This window comes from Saimiri boliviensis, chromosome 8 (genome assembly GCF_048565385.1).
Source record: "Saimiri boliviensis isolate mSaiBol1 chromosome 8, mSaiBol1.pri, whole genome shotgun sequence".
Lineage (NCBI taxonomy): Eukaryota > Metazoa > Chordata > Mammalia > Primates > Cebidae > Saimiri > Saimiri boliviensis.
In genome coordinates this window covers 29,426,600-29,451,050 of record NC_133456.1, presented here as the reverse complement: position 1 = coordinate 29,451,050, position 24,451 = coordinate 29,426,600, and the positions used below count along the sequence as shown (strand labels likewise).

Here is a 24,451-nt window from a genome sequence, read left to right as displayed (position 1 = left end):
TGTCAGAGGATTCTAGAGCTGGTAGTTTTCCTTTATTTCAGGCAGAATGTATAATCATATGTAATCAAGATTAATTATACTTGAACTGAGACATGATTGCTGTATCACATTCATGGTAAATTAGTCATTTTTTATCATTCTGGTTTCTCAAGTTGAGCAGAGAGGCAGGAATAATGAATCCAGTTGCATTCTGTGGATGGATTAAGGTCATTCTGAAACTTACTGCTAGTGTTAATCTATTTCTCTCTCACATGTTGCTTTTCTGTGTGGGGGAGGAAGAATTCAAAAATATTTATAAATAAATCTCTAGCCAAACAAGAAAAAAAGGGGAAAAGACAAAATTACTAGTACCAGGAGACAGCCATCATTTGATCTCATGGATATTAAAAGGATAATAAGGGGGGGGGGAAGGATAATAAAGGAATACTACAAACAACTCTTATGCTCACATATTTGATCATTCAGATGATAAAATGGACAATTTCTTGAAAGATACAAACTACCAAATCTCAAACATGGAGAAATGGATGATGAGAATAGCCCTACATGTATTAAATAAATTGAATAAATAGTAACTTCCCAGAATAGAAAACACCAGGATGAGAGGGTTTCACTGGTGAATTCTGGCAAATATTTAAAGATGAAACAATACTAGTATTCTACTATCTCTTCAGAAATAAAAAAAAGTGGGAATACTTCCTAATTCATTCTATGAGGCCAACACTTCCCAAATACCAAAATTAAATAAAGACATTATAAGAAAGGAAAGTTACAGACTAATGTTTCTCATGAACATAAATACAAAAATTCTCAACAAAACATTATCAAATCAAATCCAAGAATGTATAAAAAGGATTATATACCAAGTGGATTTATTTCAAATATGCCAGGCAGATTTGACATTAAAAAAAAAATGAATCAATATAATCAACTTACGATCATTTCAACAGATACAAAAAAGCATGTAACAAAATCCAATATCCATTCATGATAAAAACTTAGCAAACAGGCAAGGCATGGTGGCTCACGCCTGTAATCCAAGCACTCTGGGTGGCCAAGGTGGGCCGATCACCTGAGTTCAGGAGTTCAAGGCTAGCCTGGACAACATGGTGAAACCCCATCTTTACCAAAAACACAAAAATTAACCAGACGTAATGGCAGGCGCCTATAATCCCAGCTACTTGGGAGGCTGAAGCAGAACTGCTTGAACCCGGCAGGCGGAGGCTGCAGTGAGCCAAGACCATGCCGTTTGCATTCCAACCTGGGTGACAAAAGCAAAACTCCATCTCAAAAAAGAAAACCAAACACATACACACACACACACACACACACACACACACACACACACACACACACACAATCTCGGCAAAGAATAGACAGAACTTCCTTAAGATTCTTTTATAAAGAATCTCAACAAAACATACAGTTAACATTATACTTAGTGATTGAGAAAGACAGGGAATAATGTGCCAGGTGCCATGGTTCACAACTGTAATCCCAGCATTTTCGAAGGCTGAGACGGGTGGATCACCTGAGGTTGAAAGTTTGAGACCAGCCTGACCAACATGGTGAAACCCCAACTCTCCTAAAAATACAAAATTAGCCAGGCCTGGTGGCATATGCCTTGGGAGGCTGAGGCAGGAGAATCGCTTGAACCTGGGAGGCAGAGATTGTGGTCAGCTGAGATTGTGCCACTGCACCCCAGTCTGGGCAGCAAGAACAAAACTCTGTCTCAAAACAAGAAGAAAAAAAAAGACTGGGAATAAGGCAAGAATGTACTCTCACCACTCCTATTCAACACCACTGGAAGATCCAGATAATCCAACAAGAAAAGGGAATAAAAAATACACAGATTAGGAAGGAAGAAATTAAAACTTTCTTTTCAGATGACATCATTACGTAGAAAATCCCAAAAGTACTTATCTGGAAGGTTGTATGATACAAGGCTAATGACATGTATTCCAGTAATGAACAACTGGAATTTGAAGTTAAAAAGACAATTATTATCTCATTTACATTAGCATCAAAAAAGTATAAATCTAATAAAATATGTACAACAGGATGTATAGGAGGAAAACTACAAACTGATGAAAGAAATCAAAAAAAGATCTTTAAAAATGGAGAAATATTCCATGCTCATGGACAGGAAGATTCAATATTGTTAAGATGGCAATTATTCCCAACCTGATCTATAGATTCAATGTGATACTCCCAAACAAAATCTCAACAAGTATTTAATAGATACCAACAAACTGATTCTAAAGTTTATATGGAAAGGCAAAAGGCCCAGAATAGTCAATACTGAAAAACAAAGTTGGAGGACTGACAGTATCAACTTACTATAATCTAAAGTAATCAAGACAGTGTAGTATTGGTAAAAGAACAAACAAGCAAAAACCAATGAAACAAAATAGAGGGCCCAGACATTCACAATATTTGAATGTTTGTTCTCCTGATGGCCTACCATATGCCATTTAGACTTTCTTTTTTAATTATTTTATTGATCATTCATTCATGTCCAACTGGGTTATTTCAAAAGACAATAGTAATTCTTCTGCTTAATCTAATCCATTGTTGAAGGTCTCAACTGTATTTTTATTTCATTCATTATTCAGGGCTAGGAATCATTTTCTATGTTATTATTGCTTTTTCAATTGTGTGGTGGTAGGACGGTAGGAGATGCTCATAGTAACTTTTGTTTTGTAAATACATATTCTTTGATTTAACCCACCACCACTACTACTGCCATCATTCACAGATTCACCAAACATTGGATAATTATTATACTTATTTTTATTAATCTTTCTTACATGTATGTATAGCTCATATCTGTTTCAATGTTTAACATTAGAAGGTTTGGGTCTATATTTTGAAGGCTAGTGATGTTTCCGTGACCAGAAATATTCACATATTATTAACTCAACTGATCTATATTAATTAGCCTATGGTAAAACTGGTTTTGATATACAACGTTTCTCTTGAAGTCACAGTTTCCTGGAACCTATCAATGACATTAAGTGAGGACTTCCTATACTGTACTGTACTCTGTGTGTGTGTGTGTGTGTGTGTTTTCTCAGATAAACTGCAAATTCATGCACACAAAAAAAATAGACTGCCCAGAAAACACCCACACAAAAACAGTCAGCTGATCTTTGACAGAAGAGCAAAGGCAATTTATTGGAGAAGGGATTCCAACTTTTCAACAAACAGTGCTAAAACTACTGAACATCCATACAGAAAAATAATGAACCTAGACACAGGCTATACTTCGTATCACTCATGAGGTTAGACAGTCCAAGTCTTCCCAATACCCAAGACTGAGGCTTTCATCCCAGTATTCAAAGTCTGCCAATCATTATCCCTCATTAAGAACATGTGTTATATGTGTGTTAACATTTGATTATATTCAAGTTAAAATTCCAGATTATTTCTTAAAATATTCTTTTTTTTTTTTTTTTTTTTTTTTTTGAGATGGAGTTTCGCTCTTGTTGTCCAGGCTGGAGTGCAAGTGCAGTGTCGGGGTCTTGGCTCACCGGAACCTCTGCCTCTCGAGTTCAAGCAATTCTCCTGCCTTAGTTTCCTGAGTAGCTGTGACTACAGGCATGTGCCACCACACCTGGCTAATTTTGTATTTTTAGTAGAAATGGGTTTTCTCCATGCTGGTCAAGCTGGTCTCGAACTTCGGACCTCAGGTGATTCACCTACCTCAGCCTCCCAATGTGCTAAAATTATAGGCATGAACCACTGCTACCGGCCTTCTTTTTTATCTTTTGAGACAGTCTCTGACTCTGTCTTCCAGGCTAGAGTGCAATGGCATGATCTTGGCTCACTGCAACCAACCTGTGTTCCCCAGTTCAAGTGATTCTCCCACCTCTGCCTCTCAAGTAACTGCAACTACAGGAGAATACCAACACACCAAGCTAATTTTTGTAGAGACAGGGTTTCTCCATGTTGGCCAGGCTGGTCTTGAACTCCTCAAGTGATTTGCCTGCCTTGGCCTCAAAGTGCTGGAATGGAGGTGTGAGTGATCACGTCTGGCCAAAATATTTCCTAAAATACTCTAATTGTTTCTTGCATCCAAATATGGTATCTGCAAGAATAAGCAAAAGCCAGATAAGCTGTCCTTTATAAGTGATAAAGTCAGTTTGTTTTTTTGTAATTTGAACTGTAATATTTTTGTGACATTCTTTCAAGATAACTCTTCATGTGGGTAAGAAGAAACTGCTAGGAGACTGATAACTTTATTATAAACAGCTATGCTGAATTTTAAAAAGGCATAGTAGCAATTCTATGCTTCTCTAACAGAGCAAAATACTCCTGAATACTTTCTCATGAAATATGGCATAATAAAATATGTATGTTTATGGTTTATTTCACTTAAGAAAATATATTCACTATAAAATATAAACAAAAATTATAAATGTGAATTTGAACATACAGCTTATTCAATAACTATTCTATAGTACTTTATATTTTTGCCATCTGATGACAGCATATTTAAAATCATGGTACCCTAAAACTAGAATTTTGGAGGTTGGAGAAAAACCTCAAAGACATATGTGCTTCTAAAGATCACCTGAAGTCTCCCTTACATAACCTGCCCATGATAAACTTTACCAACATAGCTATTGCATTTAATCTGTTTGCAATTTTATTATTTCAGGTATATACTTCTTATTTTCTCTACTTATATTTTTTAATTCCAAACAGAACATTCAAAATTTGCATCTGTTGAATGGCTACATTTAATCCACAAAGCAACAATATAAGAAGTAGCTAGGTTTGTCTGATACCACATATGAGTAAGGAGTTAATGCTTTAGCACATATTTGAAATCATCTTTCTCTAATTTTGGATTCTCTATAAAGAAAAGTTCAGACAGGCTGGGTGTAGGCTTCATTTTTCTCTTCATCATTACCTTTCTTCCCCTATCTGAAATAATAGATGTCCTGAATTTTGCATTTAATTATATGATGATGATGCTTTGAAGAACTGATTCCCATCCATATTTATGTTTTCCTCTACACATTAAGATTATAAGCTGCTCATCAGGCATGATGGCTCACACCTATAATCCCAGCACTTTGGGAGGCCAAGGTGGGTGGATCACCTGAGCTCAGGAATTCAAGACCAGCCTGGCCAATGTGGCAAAACGCTGTCTCTACTAAAAATACAAAAATTAGCTGGGCACAGTGGCGCACACCTGTAATCCCAGCTACTTGGGAGGCTGATGCAGAAGAATCACTTGAACCCAGGAGGCAGAGGTTGTAGTGAACCAAGATCGTCCCACTGCACTCCAGCCTGGGCAACAGAGCAAGACTCTATCTCAATTAAGCTGCTACCAAGGGAGCCATTTAAGTCTCAAGCTGCTACAGATGTCTTCCTTTAACAACTAAATACCATAGCACTTTAGAAGACACCTGCCTCTAGTAAATTTGGCCCTTTACTCTAAGACATACCACTCTTTCAATTCTGGTTCAACTCTACTATTAAGACATCTAAACTAGAAAGGGCAGGAGTGAGTTATTAAACTTGGGCTCTTGAGTTCTACAAGTAACCGAGACTACCCAAGATATTTCTGACCAAGCAGCTCCAGAGTAGGTTGAAGCTCTGTAAGGACTTCTATTGCCTCAAACCTCAACTATGCCTTACTTCTTATATCCCAGGATTATCTTCAGCAAAAAGAAATGGAGAAATATAAAGAATATATATTTAAGTATAATTATGACACCAAGGACAATTTTCCTAAGGACTGGAACTAAACATTCTTATTTAATAAGATCGTCTCTCACCTTTCCCCACAAAGGTGGCTAATCATTCACTCTAGGTATAACAGGGAGGTTATAAAGTGAGAGACACAATAACAATTTTTCTTTGACCTTACAAGATGCCATTGACTGGTACTTACTTGATCTGTTCAGCTGATCCTCCAGAAGTTGCATTTGTGATGGCCCAAGCTGCTTCTTTTCTTGTCCGAAATTCAGCAGTTTGTAAAATACTAATGAGGGCTGGAAAAATGTTGGCGTCTATCACAGTCTAAAATTAAAGAAAAATTTAAATGAAAAGGTAAACTATAAGATTTGTAAAAATATTCATATGAATTATAACTTCTTAGCTAGTATTAACGCCCCTTCTCCTGTCAAAAACAAAATTGGAAAGAGTTACATCATTATACCTAACCTTTTTTTTTTAAGTCTCACTCTGTTGCCCAGGTTGGAATGCAGTGGCATGATCTCAGCTCACTGCAGCTTCCGCCACCAAGGGTCAGGCAATTCTCCTGCCTCAGCCTCCCAAGTAGCTGGGACCACAGGCGCACACCACAACTCCCAGCTGATTTTTGTATTTTTAGTAGAGACGGGGTTTCACCAGCCTGGCCTTGAACTCCTGATATCAGGTGATCTGCTGACACTGACATCCCAAAGTGCTGAGATTACAGGCATGAGCCACTGTGCCCAGCCTATCCTTAACCTTTATGCTGTACTTGGTATCACTGATAACATCCTCCCTCCCTGGAGTTTGTGATCTTACAATCTCCTATTTTCTCTGAGTTCTTTTCTCTTTTACTGTCCTCTTTTGTTCTGTCCATAGTAACAAATCATAACAGTTCGATTTTCTGCTCCTCTGCTATTCCACTCTCTCATAGCATGCAATCTTTCATGTGTGGAACTCTCTAGGCTTCACTTCTCAGTGGAGCATCAGCCCAGGGTAGCCGGCAGTTTATATTAGGCCTGCTAGTCACCCCAAACACACCATCATCAAGTTTCCTTTTAAGCCTCTCTAGTTCACAAAGGCTATTAATTTACATTCTCAATTTTAAAAATCCTGAGTCCATCTTTTTCCTTTCCTTTGCCATTGCCATCCTATTCTAAGCCACCACCTCCCAGATTACCAAAATAAGGCTAATAGTTGGATGGAGTACTTTTACTCAATCCCATTCACGTATTAATACTAAAGTAGCCTTCCCAAAATTACTTTCTCCTTGTTTCTCCCTGGCTCAAGTATATAACATGGGTTTATACTATTTCCTACATTAAGAAACTGAGAAGTTCTGCATAAAAAAGCCCGGTAGTGACAGGCAATCAAATACAGATGAAATCACCTTATATGAATGCTACAAATTGTTATGGCTATAAATCTCAGTTCCTAATTCAGCATTTTGGAGACAAAATGCTTTTCTGGTGAAAAATTCTATTATACCAGTAAAGGAAGTCAACAAAGTTTGACAAAGTTGATTAGTGGAAAGACACCTAACCCTGGTCCTGTCATTTACTAGAGGTGCCCTTGAGCGAATCATTTTAATGCCATGAGCCACTTCATCTTTTTATTCAAATTTTATTGACAAATAGTAATTGTACATATTAGTGGGATACAATGTAATGGATATTTCAATACATTGAGTAAATGAAAATTTTGGATTAGATGACCCCTATGTTTCCACTCATCTCAAAAGTCCTCTAAGTCTGTGTTATATCTTTTCCTATCCATTGTTCCATCCTTGATCATTGCCCAGGCTGAAGGCTGTGGCCCACTGGTTGTCTTCCACTTGAGTTACTCTCCCACCAATAAAAAGACAAAAGTAAAAACCAAGTAACTATTTACAGAAAAATGGTTATCCGAAAATTCATGAAAATCTGAGGCATTCTACCACGTGGGTCCCTCAGAAAAATACGTATCTGCTTGTAAAGAGTAAAGCCAGTATGTTCAGCATAAAGCCCATCAAAACATTTTGAAAATACAAGACACTATTTCTTGGATCTTAGTGAAACGTCAAATATTAAAGGCACAAGGAAAACAAAGGCTTAAGTGTAAATTTCAAAAGACTTAACATCTATAAGCTAGGATAGAAGTGAAAAGCTGACTATGAAGTAAGACAACATTGGAAGTTAGTGGTCTTCAAAGCAACAGTGAAAACAATATATGCTTTGTTTTGTTTTGTTTTGAGACGGAGTCTGGCTGTCACCAAGGACGGAGTGCAGTGGCACAATCTTGGCTCACTGCAACCTCTACCTCCTGGGTTCAAGTGATTCTCCTGCCTCAGCCTCCCGAGTAGCTGGGACTACAGGCACACGCCACTACGCCCAGCTAATTTTTTGTATTTTTTGTAGAGACAGGGTTTCATCATGTCAACCAAGCTGGTCTTCAACTCCTGACCTCAAGTGATCCGCTGGCCTCAGCATCCCAGAGTGCTGAGATTACAGGCATGAGCCACAGTGTCCGGCCAAAAACAATATTATGTTTTAAAGAGTGACTGAAAAAAAACTTTCTTTTAAATAAAAATACTGAAAGATAGGTCCTATAAGTTTACCTGGATCTGTGCCCTATTTCCAGCTGTAATATTAGATATTGTCCAACATGCTTCCTTTTTGATAGATTCCTTTGGGCTACTCAGTAAATGTAATAAACTCTGCAGAGCTGAGCAATTCAAAATTACCTAAAAGAAAAAGTTTGAAAATTTTACTTATCGTATTGTTCTAAATATAAGTAAATGTTTAACCTAAGGAACGTATTTGAGTAAAAATTTAGGCAAAAACATAACATCTCCCATTGAAATTTTATAAATAAGTAACCTTATACAGGTAAAAAAATAAGCATTCACTGTTAATAAGAATTAGTTTCTAAGATTATCAATCCAGTTTCATTCACACACATTGACAACTGCTAAACTGCACTGAAGATACAGTAATGTTATTATTAGCAATTGCAAGAAGATTACTCATTCACCTTCTTATCCCAATAGCATAAGTCTTCTGAATGGGTAAATATATCAACTGGCCAGAAAGTCAGGAGTCTCAGATTTTTAGGTCCTCTGATAACCCACTACCTGGCAGTCAATGAACCAATACATACTTAATGAAATATATCAGGTGCTTTATAAGATACAAAGACAATAAAGGTATGACCCCAGCTATCAATTTATAACAGTGAGGGAGGTAACACAAATACACATGGAGAAGGAGACCTACTCTACTAGAAACTAAATTCATAAAAGTTTGATTAAAATACTGTATGGCAGGTTTGAAAATCACTAAACATAGAGAACACAGATCTATCCTAGAAACAAACGGAACTATTTATAAAGTTTATAATAAAAGGTAATCCCTTCTTCCAATGACCAGTGGCTTTGACAGAACTAAAATAAAAAGCTAAATAGTTGAAAAACATATTTTCAAAATTAGTTCTTAACCGTGATATAGTTTGGATCTGTGTCCCCATCCAAATCACATGTGAAATTTTAATTCCCCAAGGTTGAAGGTAGGGCCTGATGGGAGGTGACTGGATCACGGGGGTGGATCCTGTACGAATGGTTTAGCACCATCCTCTTGGTTCTATTCTAGTATGCAGCACCTTCCCCCACTCCTTGCTCCTGCTCAGGTCACACAAGACATGCCTTTCTCGTCACCTTCTGCCATGACTTTTAAGTTTCCTGAGGCCTCTCCAGAAGCAGAAGCTACTTTTTTTTTTTAATTGCATTTTAGATTTCGGGGTACATGTAAAGAACATGCAAGATTGTTGCATAGGTACACACATGACAGTGTGATTTGCTCCTTTCCTCCCCATCACCTGTATCTGGCATTTCTCCCCATGCTATCTCTCCCCAACTCCCTATCCCCTGCTGTCCCTCTCCTATTTCCCCCAACAGACCCCAGTGTGTGACGCTCCCCTCCCTGTGTCCATGTGTTCTCATTGTTCAACACCCGCCTATGAGTGAGAACATGCGGTGTTTGATTTTCCGTTCTGTCAGTTTGCTAAGAATGGTGGTTTCCAGGTTCATCCATGTCCCTACAAAGGACACCAACTCATCATTTTTTGATGGCTGCATAATATTCCATGGTGTATATGTGCCACATTTTCCCTGTCCAGTCTATCATCGATGGGCATTTGGGTTGGTTCCAGCTCTTTGCTATTGTAAACAGTGCTGCAATGAACACTCATGTGCATGTGTCCTTATAGTCAAACGATTTATAATCCTTTGGATATATACCCAGTAATGGGATTGCTGGGTGAAAGGGAATTTCTATTTCTAGGTCCTTGAAGAACTGCCACACTGTCGTCCACAATGGCTGAACTAATTTACACTCCCACCAACAGTGTAAAAGTGTTCCTATTTCTCCACATCCTCTCCAGCATCTGTTGTCTCCAGATTTTTTAATCATCACCATTCTAACTGGTGTGAGATGGTGTCTCAAAGTAGTTTTGATTTGCGTTTCTCTAATGACCAGTGATGATGAGCATTTTTTCATGTTTGTTGGCCTCACGTAGGTCTTCTTTTGAGAAGTGTCTGTTCATATCCTTCGCCCACTTTTGAATGGGCTTGTTTTTTTCTTGTAATCCACAGAAGCTGTGGAGTTTGATTAGGTCACATTTGTCTATTTTGGCTTTTGTTGCCAATGCTTTTCGTGTTTTGGTCGTGAAGTCCTTGCCTCTGCCTATGTCCTGAATGGTTTTGCCTAAATTTTCTTCTAGAATTTTTATGGTGTTAGGTGTTATGTTTAAGTCTTTAATCCATCTGGAGTTAATTTTAGTGTAAGGTGTCAGGAAGGAGTCCAGTTTCTGCTTTCTGTACATGGCTAGCCAGTTTTCCCAACACCGTTTATTAAACAGGGAATCCTTTCCCCATTGCTTGTTTTTGTCAGGTTTGTAAAAGATCAGATGGTTGTAGATGTGTTGTGTTGCCTCTGAGGACTCTGTTCTGTTCCATTGGTCTGTATCTCTGTTTTGGTACCAGTACCATACTGTTTTGATTACCGTAGCCTTGTAGTACAGTTTGAAGTCCGGCAGCATGATGCCTCCGCTTTGATCTTTCTGCTTAGAATTGACTTGGCTATGCGGGCTCTCTGTTGGTTCCATATGAAGTTGAAGGTGTTTTTTTCCAGTTTTGTGAAGAAGGTCATTGGTGGCTTGATGAGGATAGCGTTGAATTTGTAAATTACTTTGGGCAGTATGGCCATTTTCATGATATTGATTCTTCCTAACCATGAACACAGAATGTTTCTCCATCTGTTTGTGTCCTCTCTTACTTCACTGAGCAGTGCTTTGTAGTTCTCCTTGAAGAAGTCCTTTACGTCCCTTGTTAGTTGCATTCCTAGGTATTTTATTCTCTTTGTAGCAATTGTGAACGACAGTCCATTCTTGATTTGGCTCTCTTTTAGTCTGTTATTGGTGTATAGGAATGCTTGTGATTTTCTGCAGATTGATTTTGTATCCTGAGACTTTGCTGAAGTTGCTGATCAGTTTCAGGAGATTTTGGGCTGAGACGATGGAGTCTTCTAGATATACAATCATGTCATCTGCAAACAGAGACAATTTGACTTCCTCCTTTCCTATTTGAATACACTTTATTTCTTTTTCTTGCCTGATTGCTCTGGCTAGAACTTCCAGTACTATATTGAATAGGAGTGGTGAGACAGGGCATGCTTGTGTAGTGCCAGATTTCAAAGGGAATGCTTCCAGTTTTTGCCCATTCAGTATGATATTGGCTGTGGGTTTGTCGTATATAGCTTTTATTATTTTGAGATATGTTCCGTCAATACCTAATTTAGTGAGGGTTTTTAGCATAAAGGGCTGCTGAATTATGTCAAAGGCCTTCTCTCCATCAATTGAGATAATCATGTGGTTTTTGTCTTTGGTTCTGTTTATTTGGTGAATTATGTTTATAGACTCACGTACGTTGAACCAGCCTTGCATCGCCGGGATGAATCCTACTTGATCATGGTGGATAAGCTTTTTGATGTGCTGTTGCAATTGGTTTGCCAGTATTTTATTGAAGATTTTTGCATCTATGTTCATCATGGCTATTGGCCTGAAGTTTTCTTTCCTTGCTGAGTCTCTGCCGGATTTTGGTATCAGGATGATGTTGGTCTCATAAAATGATTTGGGAAGGATTCCCTCTTTTAGGATTGTCTGAAATAGTTTCAGAAGGAATGGTACAAGCTCCTCTATGTCTGGCAGAATTCAGCTGTGAACCCATGTGGACCTGGGCTGTTTTTGGGTGGTAGGCTCTTAATTGTTGCCTCAATTTCAGACCTTGTTATTGGTCTATTCAGGGTTTCGACTTCTTCCTGGTTTAGGCTTGGGAGGATGCAAGTGTGCAGGAATTTATCCATTTCTTCCAGGTTTACTAGTTTATGTGCATAGAGGTGTTTGTAATAATCTCTGATGATGGTTTAAATTTCTGTGGAATCTGTGGTGATATCCCCTTTATCGTTTCTTATTGCATCTATTTGATTATTCTCTCTTTTCTTTTTTATTAATCTGGCTAGTGGTCTGTCAATTCATCGATATTTTCAAAAAACCAGCTCCTAGGTTTATTGATTTTTTTTGAAGGGTTTTTTGTGTCTCTATCTCCTTCAGTTCAGCTCTGATCTTAATTTATTTTTTGTCTTCTGCTAGGTTTTGAGTTTTTTTATCTTGCTCCTCTAGCTCTTTCAATTTTGATGATAGGGTGTCAATGTTAGATCTCTCCTTGCTTCTCATGTGGGCATTTATTGCTATATATTTTCCTCTAGAGACTGCTTTAAATGTGTCCCAGAGATTCTGGTATGTTGTGTCTTCGTTCTTGTTGGTTTCCAAGAAGATATTTATTTCTGCCTTCATTTCATTGTTTATCCAGTCAACATTCAAGAGTCAGTTGTTCAGTTTCCATGAAGCTGTGCGGTTCTGAGTTAGTTTCTGAATTCTGAGTTCTAACTTGATTGCACTGTGGTCTGAGAGACTGTTATGATTTCCGTTCTTTTCCATTTGCTGAGGAGTGATTTACTTCCAATGATGTGGTCAGTTTTAGAGTAGGTGCCATGTGGTGCTGAAAAGAAGGTATATTCTGTGGATTTGGAGTGGAGAGTTCTGTAAGTGTCTATTAGGTTTGCTTGGTCCAGGTTCTGAGTTCAAGTCCTGGATACCCTTGTTGATTTTCTGTCTCATTGATCTGTCTAATATTGACAATGGGGTGTTATAGTCTCCCACTATTATTGTGTGGGAGTCTAAGACTCTCTGTAAGTCATTAAGAACTTTCCTTATGTATCTGGGTGTTCCTGTATTGGGTGTGTATATATTTAGGATCGTTAGCTCTTCTTGTTGCATTGATCCTTTTACCATTTTGTAATGTCCTTCTTTGTCTCTTTTGATCTCTTTTGGTTTAAAGTCTATTTTATCAGAGACGAGACTTGCAACTCCTGCTTTTTTTTGCTCTCCATTTGCTTGGTAAATGTTGCTCCATCCCTTTGTTTTGAGCCTTTGTGTATCCTTGCATGTGAGATGGGTTTCCTGGATACAGTACACCAATGGGTTTTGGCTTTTTATCCAATTTGCCAGTCTGTCTTTTGATTGGGGCATTTAGCCCATTTACATTTAGGGTATTTCAGTAGAGACAGGGTTTCACCATGTTGGCCAGGGTTATCTTAATCTCCTGACCTCGTGACCCACTTGCCTTGGCCTCCCAGAGTACTGAGATGACAGGCATGAGCCACTGTGCCCAGCCAGTGTAGTACTCTTTTTAAAAGAACAAAGAAACAATTATCACTTCTTCATACCTGTGTCTGAATATCATCCCCTGTGACAATGTTTCCCACAGCTCGCAAAGCAGGAGAAACCACTTTATAATCATTATGCCTGAAAAAATAAAAAGTAATGTTATAACCAACAGTTCTATCCTTAATCTCATTTCCTTAGAACCAAAATTAAAAAAAAAAGAGAACGTGATAGAATTTTAGAGCAGAAAGATACCTATGGGGGTAATTAAGGAAACTCTTATCACATCCCCTAGAAGAACTGTCTTTCCCTTTATTTTAGCACATTTGGAAAAAACTACCAATCTTTCCTAGGAATCTTTCCCAGGTATTCCATCACCTGGATTCCAAGTTTTCCCTCTCATTCTTTAATTTAGGTTTCATTTCCTCTTTACTTGGTCTTGTATGGTTGCTGAGATAATGAAGAGCAATAGTTAATATTTACAAAACATTTTTTTTTTTTTTTTTTTTTTGAGACAGAGTTTCGCTCTTGTTACCCAGGCTGGAGTGCAATGGCGCGAGCTCGGCTCACCGCAACCTCCGCCTCCTGGGCTCAGGCAATTCTCCTGCCTCAGCCTCCTGAGTAGCTGGGATTACAGGCACGTGCCACCATGCCCAGCTAATTTTTTGTATCTTTAGTAGAGACGGGGTTTCACCCTGTTGACCGGGATGGTCTCGATCTCTCGACCTCGTGATCCACCCGCCTCAGCCTCCCAAAGTGCTGGGATTACAGGCTTGAGCCACCGCGCCCGGCTTACAAAACATTTTTAAGTTTTATAAATTGTCTTAATTTTCACAGAGGTAAAAACGACACATCAACAGCTGAACTAACTTGAAAATGCAAGTCAGGATTCACACTACAAATATAAAGCGTCCTTCAACTAAACCTACTAAGCTGCCTTACTGGTCGAAAACCCCTCCACAAAGCTATACATACATGCATACATATACATACACATACACACGTGCACGCGTACATGCACCAGTGAAGACAGATATTAAATCCTTATTTCTAACTAAATAAGTCAGTATCTTTTTAAGGGTCCTACTTTTCCCTCCCCTTTAATAAGGCTGATCACTCATATAAAAACTCTGCCAGTTCCTTCACATTTAAGATGTGATGATTAAAAAGAAATGGCTAAAATATGTAATAGTCTAATGGATAAAGAATACAAAGGATTACTTCCCAGATTTTGAATGATGTACTTCTGACTCCTGCAGCATCATACTGCCATTCATTCACATTAGCACTACAATACTGATCTGCATTCAGTCTGCAGCCAGCTATAATCCAGAGTTTTGTATTTTGTATTAATACATTATAACTATCTCATCTTTTCCAAATGTCATGTTTGAGAAAATGTCTCCTTGCATCTATTTTGTACTTTAATTAAATTTCCAGTTGCTTGTAATTGTACCATTTCTCCATTATGTTATCCCTTTTTTCTTCTGTAGTATCTAAAAATTTGATTAATACAGTCTCAAATTATTTATGTAACGAGTAAATCTTCCACTGCATTATCAAAAGCAGCACAAAGATGATAAACCAAAATAAGATTCAGTTTCTGATACCTGTCTTAAATAAGCTCTAAATGAGACAGACAGATAAGAAATGACTATTTTAGTGGCAGTATATCTTCTGATGTCCGGTGGTTGACCTCAGGTCATCCAGTATTAGACTGGAACTACACAGACCAGAGTTTTCCAAATGTTTCTGCTAAAGGCCTGCTAACAGCAGAGGAGCAAGAAGTTCTCAATAAAATAAGAAAAACAGATCTGACATCAACATAAACAAGTAACAAAAAACAGTAGCCCAAAGCACAATAAAACAATATAATATACAATTAATCAATATTTAAGTATTAGCAGCTAGAAAACTAGTACCAAGGGAAAAAAAGTGAACACACTTTCTAAAAGATATCTTACATCAGCAGCTCCACAAGTCTCCTACATACTCCCGCATCAATGACTGCTTGAATTTTATCATTGGGTCCATCTGATAGATATGAGAGGGCCCAGCAGGCATCAGCCAGTACATCAGTGTCACTGACAAACAGCAACCAGGAAAGCACGTTCAGACATGGGGAAACCTATAAAAGGAAAATGATGATTATGATATCCAATAGACTAAAAGCCAGAAGTGAGGTGAGATATTCAAGAAGGCAACCAGGGATAAATTTGGTGACTTCTAGGGTGATTTACACTTCTAAAGAAGTAGCAAGTACCTAAGTGGCAGTTCCATCTTTGACAATGCTGTCAGTGGTCTTGCACTAATTTGTAGTCAGAGCCCAAGAAAAATAATTTCAGGGCACAAAGTTTTATATACATCAATTCTTGGGAGTGAGACTCCTTGTCAAAACACATTCTTTGTGGACTAAAGAGGAAAAGGAACTTTCACAAATGTGAAAGCTAGGAAATTCTGTATTTTAGATACTTTAGACCAGGCGTCCCCAAACTTTTTACACAGGGGGCCAGTTCACTGTCCCTCAGACCGTTGGAGGGCCGCCACATACTGTGCTCCTCTCACTGACCACCAATGAAAGAGGTGCCCCTTCCTAAGTGCAGCGGGGGGGCCGGATAAATGGCCTCAGGGGGCCGCATGCGGCCCGCGAGCCGTAGTTTGGGGACGCCTGCTTTAGACCAAAAATGCTAGGGTTTTAAGATGAATTCAGTGAAAAATGATTCCAAATTAAAAACAACTACAAAAAAAATCCTGTTTCTTCTAATATCCAGAATATACAAGAAACTCACATCAGCAAGAAAAAAACAATCCATCAAAAAGTGGGCTAAGGACACAGACAATTCTCTGAAGAAGATATACAAATAGCCAAAAAACATTTAAAAATGCTCATCACTAATTATCAGGGAAATGAAATCAAAACCACAATGTAATATCATCTTACTCCTGCAAGAACGGCTATAATCAAAAAAATCAAAACAGGCGGGACATGGTGGCTCATGCCTGTAATCCCAGACTTCGGGAGGCTGAGGTGGGTGGATCACCTGAGGTCAGGAGTTCAAGACCAGGCTGGCCAACATGGTGAAACCCCATCTCTACTAAAAATATAAAAATTAGCCGGGCATGGTGGTGTGTGCCTATCATCCCAGCTACTCAGGAGGCTGAGGCAGGAGAATCACCTGATACTGGGAGGTGGAGGTTGTAGCGTGCTACACCACTGCACTCCAGCCTGGGCAACAAATGCAAAACCCTGTCTCAAAAAAACAAAAACACTATAGATGTTGGCATGGATGTGGTGAAAACGGAACACTTTTACACCACTGCTGGGAATGTAAATTAGTATAACCACTACGAAAAATAGTATAGAGATTCCTTTAAGAACTGAAAGTAGATCTGCCATTTGATCCAGCAATTCCACTGCTATAAACATGCGTGGATACTTGCACACGCATGTTTACAGCAGCACAATTCACAATTGCAAAATTATGGAACCAGCCCAAATGCCCATCAATCAACAAGTAGATAAAAAAAAGTGATATATATACCATAGAATGCTACTCAGCCATAAACAGAAACAAAACAACGGCATTTGCAGCAACCTGGATGGAACTGGAGACCATTATTCTAAGTAAAATAACTCAGGAATGGAAAACCAAACATCGGATGTTCTCATTCGTAAGTGTGAGGTAAGCTATGAGGGCGCAAAAGCCTAAGATTGATACAATGGACTTTGGGGATTCTGGGGTAAAGGGTGAGAGGTGGGTGAGAAATAAAAGACTAGACAGTGGGTACTCTGTACACTCCTTGGGTGATGGGTGCACCAAAATCTCAAAAACCACCACTAAACAACTTATTCGTGTACCTAAACACCTGACCCGTTCCCCTAAAACCTACTGGAAGAAAAAAAAAAAAAGAATCTGCGAAATCCCAGAGTACTCCCAGACCATACTTTGAGAACCACTGTTTTAGAAGAACTGAAAGGAGTCTCTTAATACAGTATAGTATACTAATTGTATGAAGTCTAATTTCAATAAGCTTTACAAATTCTCCCTTCATGCTATGCTTTTATTTATTTGCAGCCCCTTCGTAAATGTACATCTTCAAGCTATGCTTTAAATTTGCTTTTCAAATAATGAAGGGAACCAAAAAAAAAAAAAAAAAAACCCAAAAACCCTGTTTCTCCAAAAACAGATAAAATTCTAACATTTTAAATTTTAACAAAAATTATCTTTCTGTTCACCTTACTATTGGCTGCTATACTCGTAATTGCATTTTTTCTGCCAATGTCCCAAAAGCACAGTCCTTACCTTTGCAAATTCTGGAGGTGGACTTTTCCCTCTACAGAGGTTAGACAAAGCCCATACTGCATTCCGGGTCATGGTCAGGCGGTTTTGCTTTGAAAATAACCTACAAGCATGATGGTGAAATGGTAAACTATATAATAGATATTGATTCTCTGAAAACATAACATAAATACTAAATAATAGTACTTTTGATAAAGAGATGTCTTCAGATAGCTTTTCCCCAGAACATTAAAACTTCATTAATTCTGATACAAGTAATTCAGAATTTTGACTTGAGAAAAAGATAGGGTGCTTAAGGAAATGATCTCTATTTTTCCTCCTTTTTCCTTTTTTCTGAGGAAATGATCTAAACAAGAAAATGGAATGAAAAATAACAGAAAATCCAAAATTATTTCCAAAGACGTATTGCTTTCTGAGGAATCTCTTATGTTTTTATTCTCAAAAAGAAAAAAAGGAAAAAGAAGAAACTTACTGCAAAAGAGGAGGAAGGATATTGCAGTCTAAGACATAGTCTCTGCACATGGTACTATCTCCAGCAATGTTGCCAAGAGCCCAGACTGCCTGTGAAAGAATAATTAATAAAAGTTATGTAATTTAACTCCCTCATAATTCTTTCAGATGTCAGTATATCACAATAACACATTCATCAGGGAGTCAAATGAAACAGTTGTGTGACTGAAGGAAGAAGATAAATAATATTCTAAAGTGTACAATAAACTGAAGGTATTCAGTTTATTAAAGGAAAGAACCAATTTCTTTTTTTTTTTTTTTTTTTTTTTGTGACGGAGTCTCGCTCTGTCACCCAGTCTGGAATGCAACATGGTGAAACCCCATCTTTACTAAAAATACAAAATTAGCCAGGTGTGGTGGCAGGCGCCTGTAATCCCAGCTACTCAAGAGGCTGAGGCACGAGAATTGCTTAAACCTGAGAGGCAGAAGTTGCAGTGAGCCAAGATCGCGCCACTGCACTCCAGCCTGGGTGACAGAGACTCTATTTTTTTAAAAAAAGGTATTTTTCTGGCTTATAAAAGAAAACAGTGAAACCAACTATTTTCTGCACAAAAGTGACAAAAACTCACTACTTTCTTTTGAGCTAGGTCTCCCTCTGTTGCCGAGGCTGTAGTGCGATGCTGTGATCTTAGCTCACTGCAGCCTCTGCCTCCTGGAGCTCATTCAAGTGAACTTCCCACCTCAGTCTCCCAAGTAACTAGGACCACAGGTGTGCACCACCATGCCCACCAATTTTTTTTATTTTCTGTGGAGATGAGGTTTCGTCATTTTGCCTGGTCATTGGCTGGTCTTGAGCTCCTGGGCTCAAGCAATCTGCCCACCTCAGCCTCCCAAGTGCTGGAATTACAGGTGTGCGCCACAGTGTCTGGCCTACTTTCAACACTGGAAATTTCTACAAGAAAAAACCTTTACCAGTAACTGCTTACAAGGTCTAGAAAAGTACATATACAGGGCTTAAAGAATGTCAGGTTTGGAAGGGGAGATTATTTTATGTGTTTAAGAGAAATTCTGCCTACAGTCACTAAGAAATTTTCTATTTGGTTAAGACTAGATTTCTAGAACACTCCTTTGTGACAATCCATAGATTATCAAAGCCAACTGGTAAAACTCAGTCCCTGAATATGATTGAAGGGAAAAATGTTATTCTTTCACCTGCTTCTTTCTGTTTCATTTTTACCTGTTCCTGGACATCTTCAAACTCTGAGCTGAGCAACTCTATGAAGATTGGCACAGCTCCTGCCTGAATCACAATCCGGGTCTGAAGAGAATTTCCTGAAGCAATATTTGTCAGTACCCAAGCTGATTCAAACTACAAAGATAAAAATAATTTTCATTATCTTCTTAGAATGTAAAAGCTTTTTTACTTATAACAGTAACACTTTCTGAATATGAAAAAGAGATTCTGAGATCATTATATACATATAACCTATCAGTTGAGTACTATATTAATTTTAAAAGAATTTCCAGAAGAAACACCTTAACCTAGAAGAATATTCAGGGTGTCTAAAATTTCAGTTCAAGATAAGAGTGGACATGACACCATAAAAAGAATGACAGAGTGTTACAAATGCTGATATGGAATGATCACCAAAGATATAAATTGAAAACAAAATGCAGTGTACATGCATTCCTTTTTAACACTTTTAGAAAATATGGTATAATGTCGTATTAATGTACACTGTTTGCATTCTGTAGAAAGGGCAAAGTAAAATGGGGAGAAAATGTTAGTGTAAAACATAAAATACAGGCTCGGTGAAAAAAGCAAAAGGTATCAAAAGTTAAGCAGGTCAAAGGAGTTAACAAACATATAATGAAAAGAAATGACAACTGCAAAGCAAAAGAGCTTCCCATAAATGAGAGAGTTCTAAACCAAAGTACAGAGATAGGACTTTTTTAAAAGAGCATTCTTAACAGGGAGGGAAAAACGAAGGTAAATTGACCAAAGGTTGATATGTAGCATTACAGCACTGGTAAACAGAAGACATAAAGGAAATTATGACCAACAAAAAATAGAGCATACTACTAAAATATATCTCTAACACTAAATTGACTGGTTAGACTAATATTCAGAAATCCGAGAATGAACTCTTCTCTATTTAGTTAAGTGTTCTTAATTATATTTCAGGTTGTTTCTTCCTCCTTTCTGTCTTCTACTTAATACAGCACATACACAGAAAAAAAAAAAAAAATCCATGGTATGCCCTTTAAATCAGAAATAATAACAAGTCATCATTAAATGACCTGTGATTCTTCTAAGCTTCCAGATTAACTAAAAGGCAGCTGTCAGGTGTCAATCTACATTCATAATCTTTGGGAATAGAGGAAGACAGACGAAATGGGCAATCTGATCAAATCACGTTCAAAGATATATAAATGATAGAAAATTCACAGCAGAAGAAACATAATAAATGGATATTCCAAAGAAAACCATAAAAGTGACATACATGAGTGAGGAAGGGTAGTTTAGTAGTAGCAGGGAGGCCCAGACGAGGAGCACTTCTGTTAAAGAGCCCGCATCTGGTCGCTTTTTGTTATGACAAAAATTCTGATTTTCAGATTAAACCCCAAATATCATGAAATAAAAACTCTTCACATATTCATCTCTATAATTAAATTATAATGAAAGCAACACTCAGACTGTTTCAGTATGCCTAAATTACAACTTGACATTTGTACCATACTTTATATACTCCAGGCACTATTCACATACTCGCAGATGATCCCTACAACAACCCAGAGATGTAAGGTATCTGGCTTTTCTCATGTACAAATGAGGAAGCTATCCGAAAAAAATCCAACAATTTAACTAATGATTCAAGTAATGTTACACAGGCAAGGAGAAGGGATAAGTTCCAGCCTCCCAATTTAAAACAGTATGAAGCCCAGTCATAGTTTCCTCTCTGATACGTAATGCTGGCACAGAAATATTTCAATTGCTTGTAGTTTGGATATATAGTGCAAGAAATTTTAAATAACCGTATGCCAGATTATTTATATTAAAAAACAAAAAACAAGTTCACCTATAATGTAGTTTTCTTTTGACGAATAGGAAAATTAATTTGTAAACCAGAGTCATATGATGTAAGTATAAAAGCAAACTGTCCCACCACAAGGCAGGCTCAAAGTTGAATAAACAGTCAACAGATACTGCAAACATCAAGTCAAAGAAATGAAAACTGTGAGGAAAAGAAACCTGGAAAAAAATAAGATCAGCATACATACCATCTATAACAAAGAAAAAGAGGATTACAGTGAGATTTTGATGCAAAAGAAATTATAATAACCTGGGTACACAGGGATATAGTACAGAGTTATTGATGAGAAAAAATTACTTAGAATACTAATTGGTGCCAGCGTTCAAACTGCTATTTTGAGTTTAGCACCAAAGGTCTCAGGGGAAATGAAGAATTCCAGAAGCTACGCAAATTAATAAAATAGAGAAGCAAAACAATTTGAATGACAATGACTAAGAAAATGAAAAAATAAGTGAATAGCCTGAATACAGATGGTAAAAAAAAAAAAAAAAAAGAGAGAGAAATTAGTACATCTTAAAAGAATAACATGCCAGTTTATGTTCATCACATAACTAAGTAGTACACAATGATAACCTCTGAATGCAAAGATGATTCAGGAATGAAAATCAAAAACAGTTTTGCTATTACTGGGGACAGAAATAGATGAATAACTGTAACCAGAAGGCCACTGAAAATATTCATGCATTAATAAGGCAATAAAAACACATACACAGGGTGCTGATTACTGTGCTGTTTTTATTTTGTGAAAGCTAATCAAGCTGTATTTGTGAAATTTTCTACACCCATCTATACATCTATACATGTATGATATCCATGTATGTTTATGCATGTATCCATGTATGTATGAGAGGGGGGAGTAAAAAACAGAATTTCCCTGAATATAGGCCTCTGTTAATGTCAGAAGAAGTAACTGTTAAACATTAAGTATATGTTTTTTTTAAATTAGATGTTCTTTACATAACTTCTCTTTCATCATAGTCTGTACTTTAACGCTGTATTCCAACAAAATTTCCCGTCTATTTTTGTTTCCGTTTTTTTTTTTTTTTTTTTTTTTTTTTTCTAAATGTTTCAGCCTTGGGTGCTAGATTAGAATTTAACATGTAATAGTTGTGAAATGGGAAAGCCTACAATAGATGGCAAACACATATGCATAAAGTTATGATAGAAACAGCCAAAAAAAATCAAAGTAAGCAACCCTGTTATTCACGAGGAAATCAGTAACCTGAAAAAAAAAATCTAAGAAATGGTATTGCCTGAAGTAACAAATGGTGACCAAATAAAATCTTCACTTCCTTTTCATTGTTTTAAACTATTATATTCTTAATATCCAAGAATGGCATCATACAAGGAAACAAGCTAACATGCAGCTGTAACTACTTATAAATTGTTAACTCCACTCATTATTTTTCACTGTCCTGAACTCACTAAATAAGGCTAACAACTGAAATCTAGACACTGAAGGTTTGATGTTTTCTCTCTTCCCTTTCTTAGTCTCTACCTTCTGGTGCTCAGTTCCTTAAATAAGGAAAATGAGAATCCAAAGCTGAAGTACTTCTGACCTCCTATCAAGTTTCCCACTCCAGGTTGAGGTACGCCTGGTTCCCTTTCTCCATTTGGATCAGGACTCTGTTGCTGGCCACTTTGCCGGTTCCACTCTGGTTCCTAGCAAATGCCAGGCTCACCTGGAGAGCAAGTGAAAAGAAAGGCTCACATCAGAAAAATAAACCCAGACAGCAAACTCTGCAGAGAACAGTGCCTGAGTCATCTGAGCAACTTTCCAGGAAAGGCAGAGAGATCAATGAAGATGGGAAAAGACACAGGAAGATGAAGGCTTACTGCAGTTTATCACATTAAGCTCTTAAGAGGGGACAAGAAAGTCAGGAAAGGGGAAACTAAGCCAATTTAATTCAAATTTACAACTTTCAAGAACTATCTGTCTCATATCTGGAAATAGAAAGCAATATATTTATTTCCAGCTATTTTTATAAGCTTCTGTAAGAAAGTTGGGGAATGCCACATCTCAGCACTGCAAAGGACAGTACAAAGACATGGCCTGTATTCAAAGAACTAACAAAGTAGGCTCATGGACCATGCCATAAACCAGACCAGTCTCATGACAAGGGCTCAAGTCTATCTGAGACCTAGATGTCACTGGGCTTGAGAATGCTCTTAGTTAAAAAGGCATTGTTTCCTTCCAAAATCCTAGATTCCACCCATGTTCACCTTCAGTACGTGGGTAGCAATGCTCAAAGCAGGCACTTTTATCTCCCTAGTCTGAGGTACATTACTAACTTGGGAAGCCAGAAAGAACATAATAAGACCCTTCACTAGGATTCAAAGTTCTTTATCTATGGAATGAAGAAATTAAGTTTGTCCACATTTATTAGTTAGCTGAGCCATCAAATTTCCTCTTGGCACCACATAGTATGGCTCTCCTTCTGGAAGAGAAATGACAAAAGCCCTATTGCAAAGGTGCACTATTCAAGTTCTAGTAAGCAGGTAAGAGAGTATTAGGGATAGCTTATATCTGAGTGCTCTCCAAGAAGACAGAGGATGCGTAACCTCCACGCTTCCCAGAGCATATCTAATTATTTGAAAACATGGCAGAGCATCAAGTCTCCTGGCTTTAAGGTCTCTCTCAATATACCTGCCCCTCGTGCTTCTAAGGTCGTCAAAAGTACCCATTAGTCACAGTGGAGAGAGAACACCATGCTGTCCTTAAATGTGCACATAAAAAAGCTAGAGATGACCCTTAGATAACAAACAGGTTGGTTATTTCTCAGAGTCTTAGGACAGCTAAGACCATCCTCAGAAAATCACGAGGTGATCACTTCCAGAGGAATCATTTTGAAATATTTCAGCCTGATTATTAGTTTGCACAGGGTGGAATATGGGAATTTAAGTAGAAGCAAATTAGAGATTTCTGAAGGCTTTCATCTTCAGATGTATTAAAACACAAGTTCCAGGATTACAGAGTAATGAATTTAAAAATGATGTAGAATGTGTTAGCCAGAAGAGGGCACTGTCTGAGAATGTACTGTACTTTTTAGGGAGTACAAGGGAATGAATGCAGAGATGGGGAAAGATCCCATTTCTCTGACTTTTTCATTTTAGGTCTGAAAGGTTATACCATCTATCTTT

General features: G+C 37.7%; 1 protein-coding gene across 2 annotated transcripts in view; it reads right to left on the bottom strand.

The window, feature by feature from the left end:
• KPNA1 (karyopherin subunit alpha 1) overlaps window positions 1-24,451 on the bottom strand; it is a 78,272-nt gene that overhangs the window by 2,045 nt on the left and 51,776 nt on the right. For both annotated transcript variants that reach the window (XM_003941650.4, XM_010352417.3), the window contains exons 6-12: window positions 19,453-19,584; window positions 18,238-18,326; window positions 17,769-17,868; window positions 15,429-15,592; window positions 13,527-13,605; window positions 8,306-8,431; window positions 5,909-6,036 (exon numbers count right to left, since the gene is read on the bottom strand). In XM_003941650.4, coding sequence (XP_003941699.1) covers window positions 5,909-6,036; window positions 8,306-8,431; window positions 13,527-13,605; window positions 15,429-15,592; window positions 17,769-17,868; window positions 18,238-18,326; window positions 19,453-19,584 — 818 coding nt within the window. The remainder of the gene's footprint in view (window positions 1-5,908; window positions 6,037-8,305; window positions 8,432-13,526; window positions 13,606-15,428; window positions 15,593-17,768; window positions 17,869-18,237; window positions 18,327-19,452; window positions 19,585-24,451) is intronic.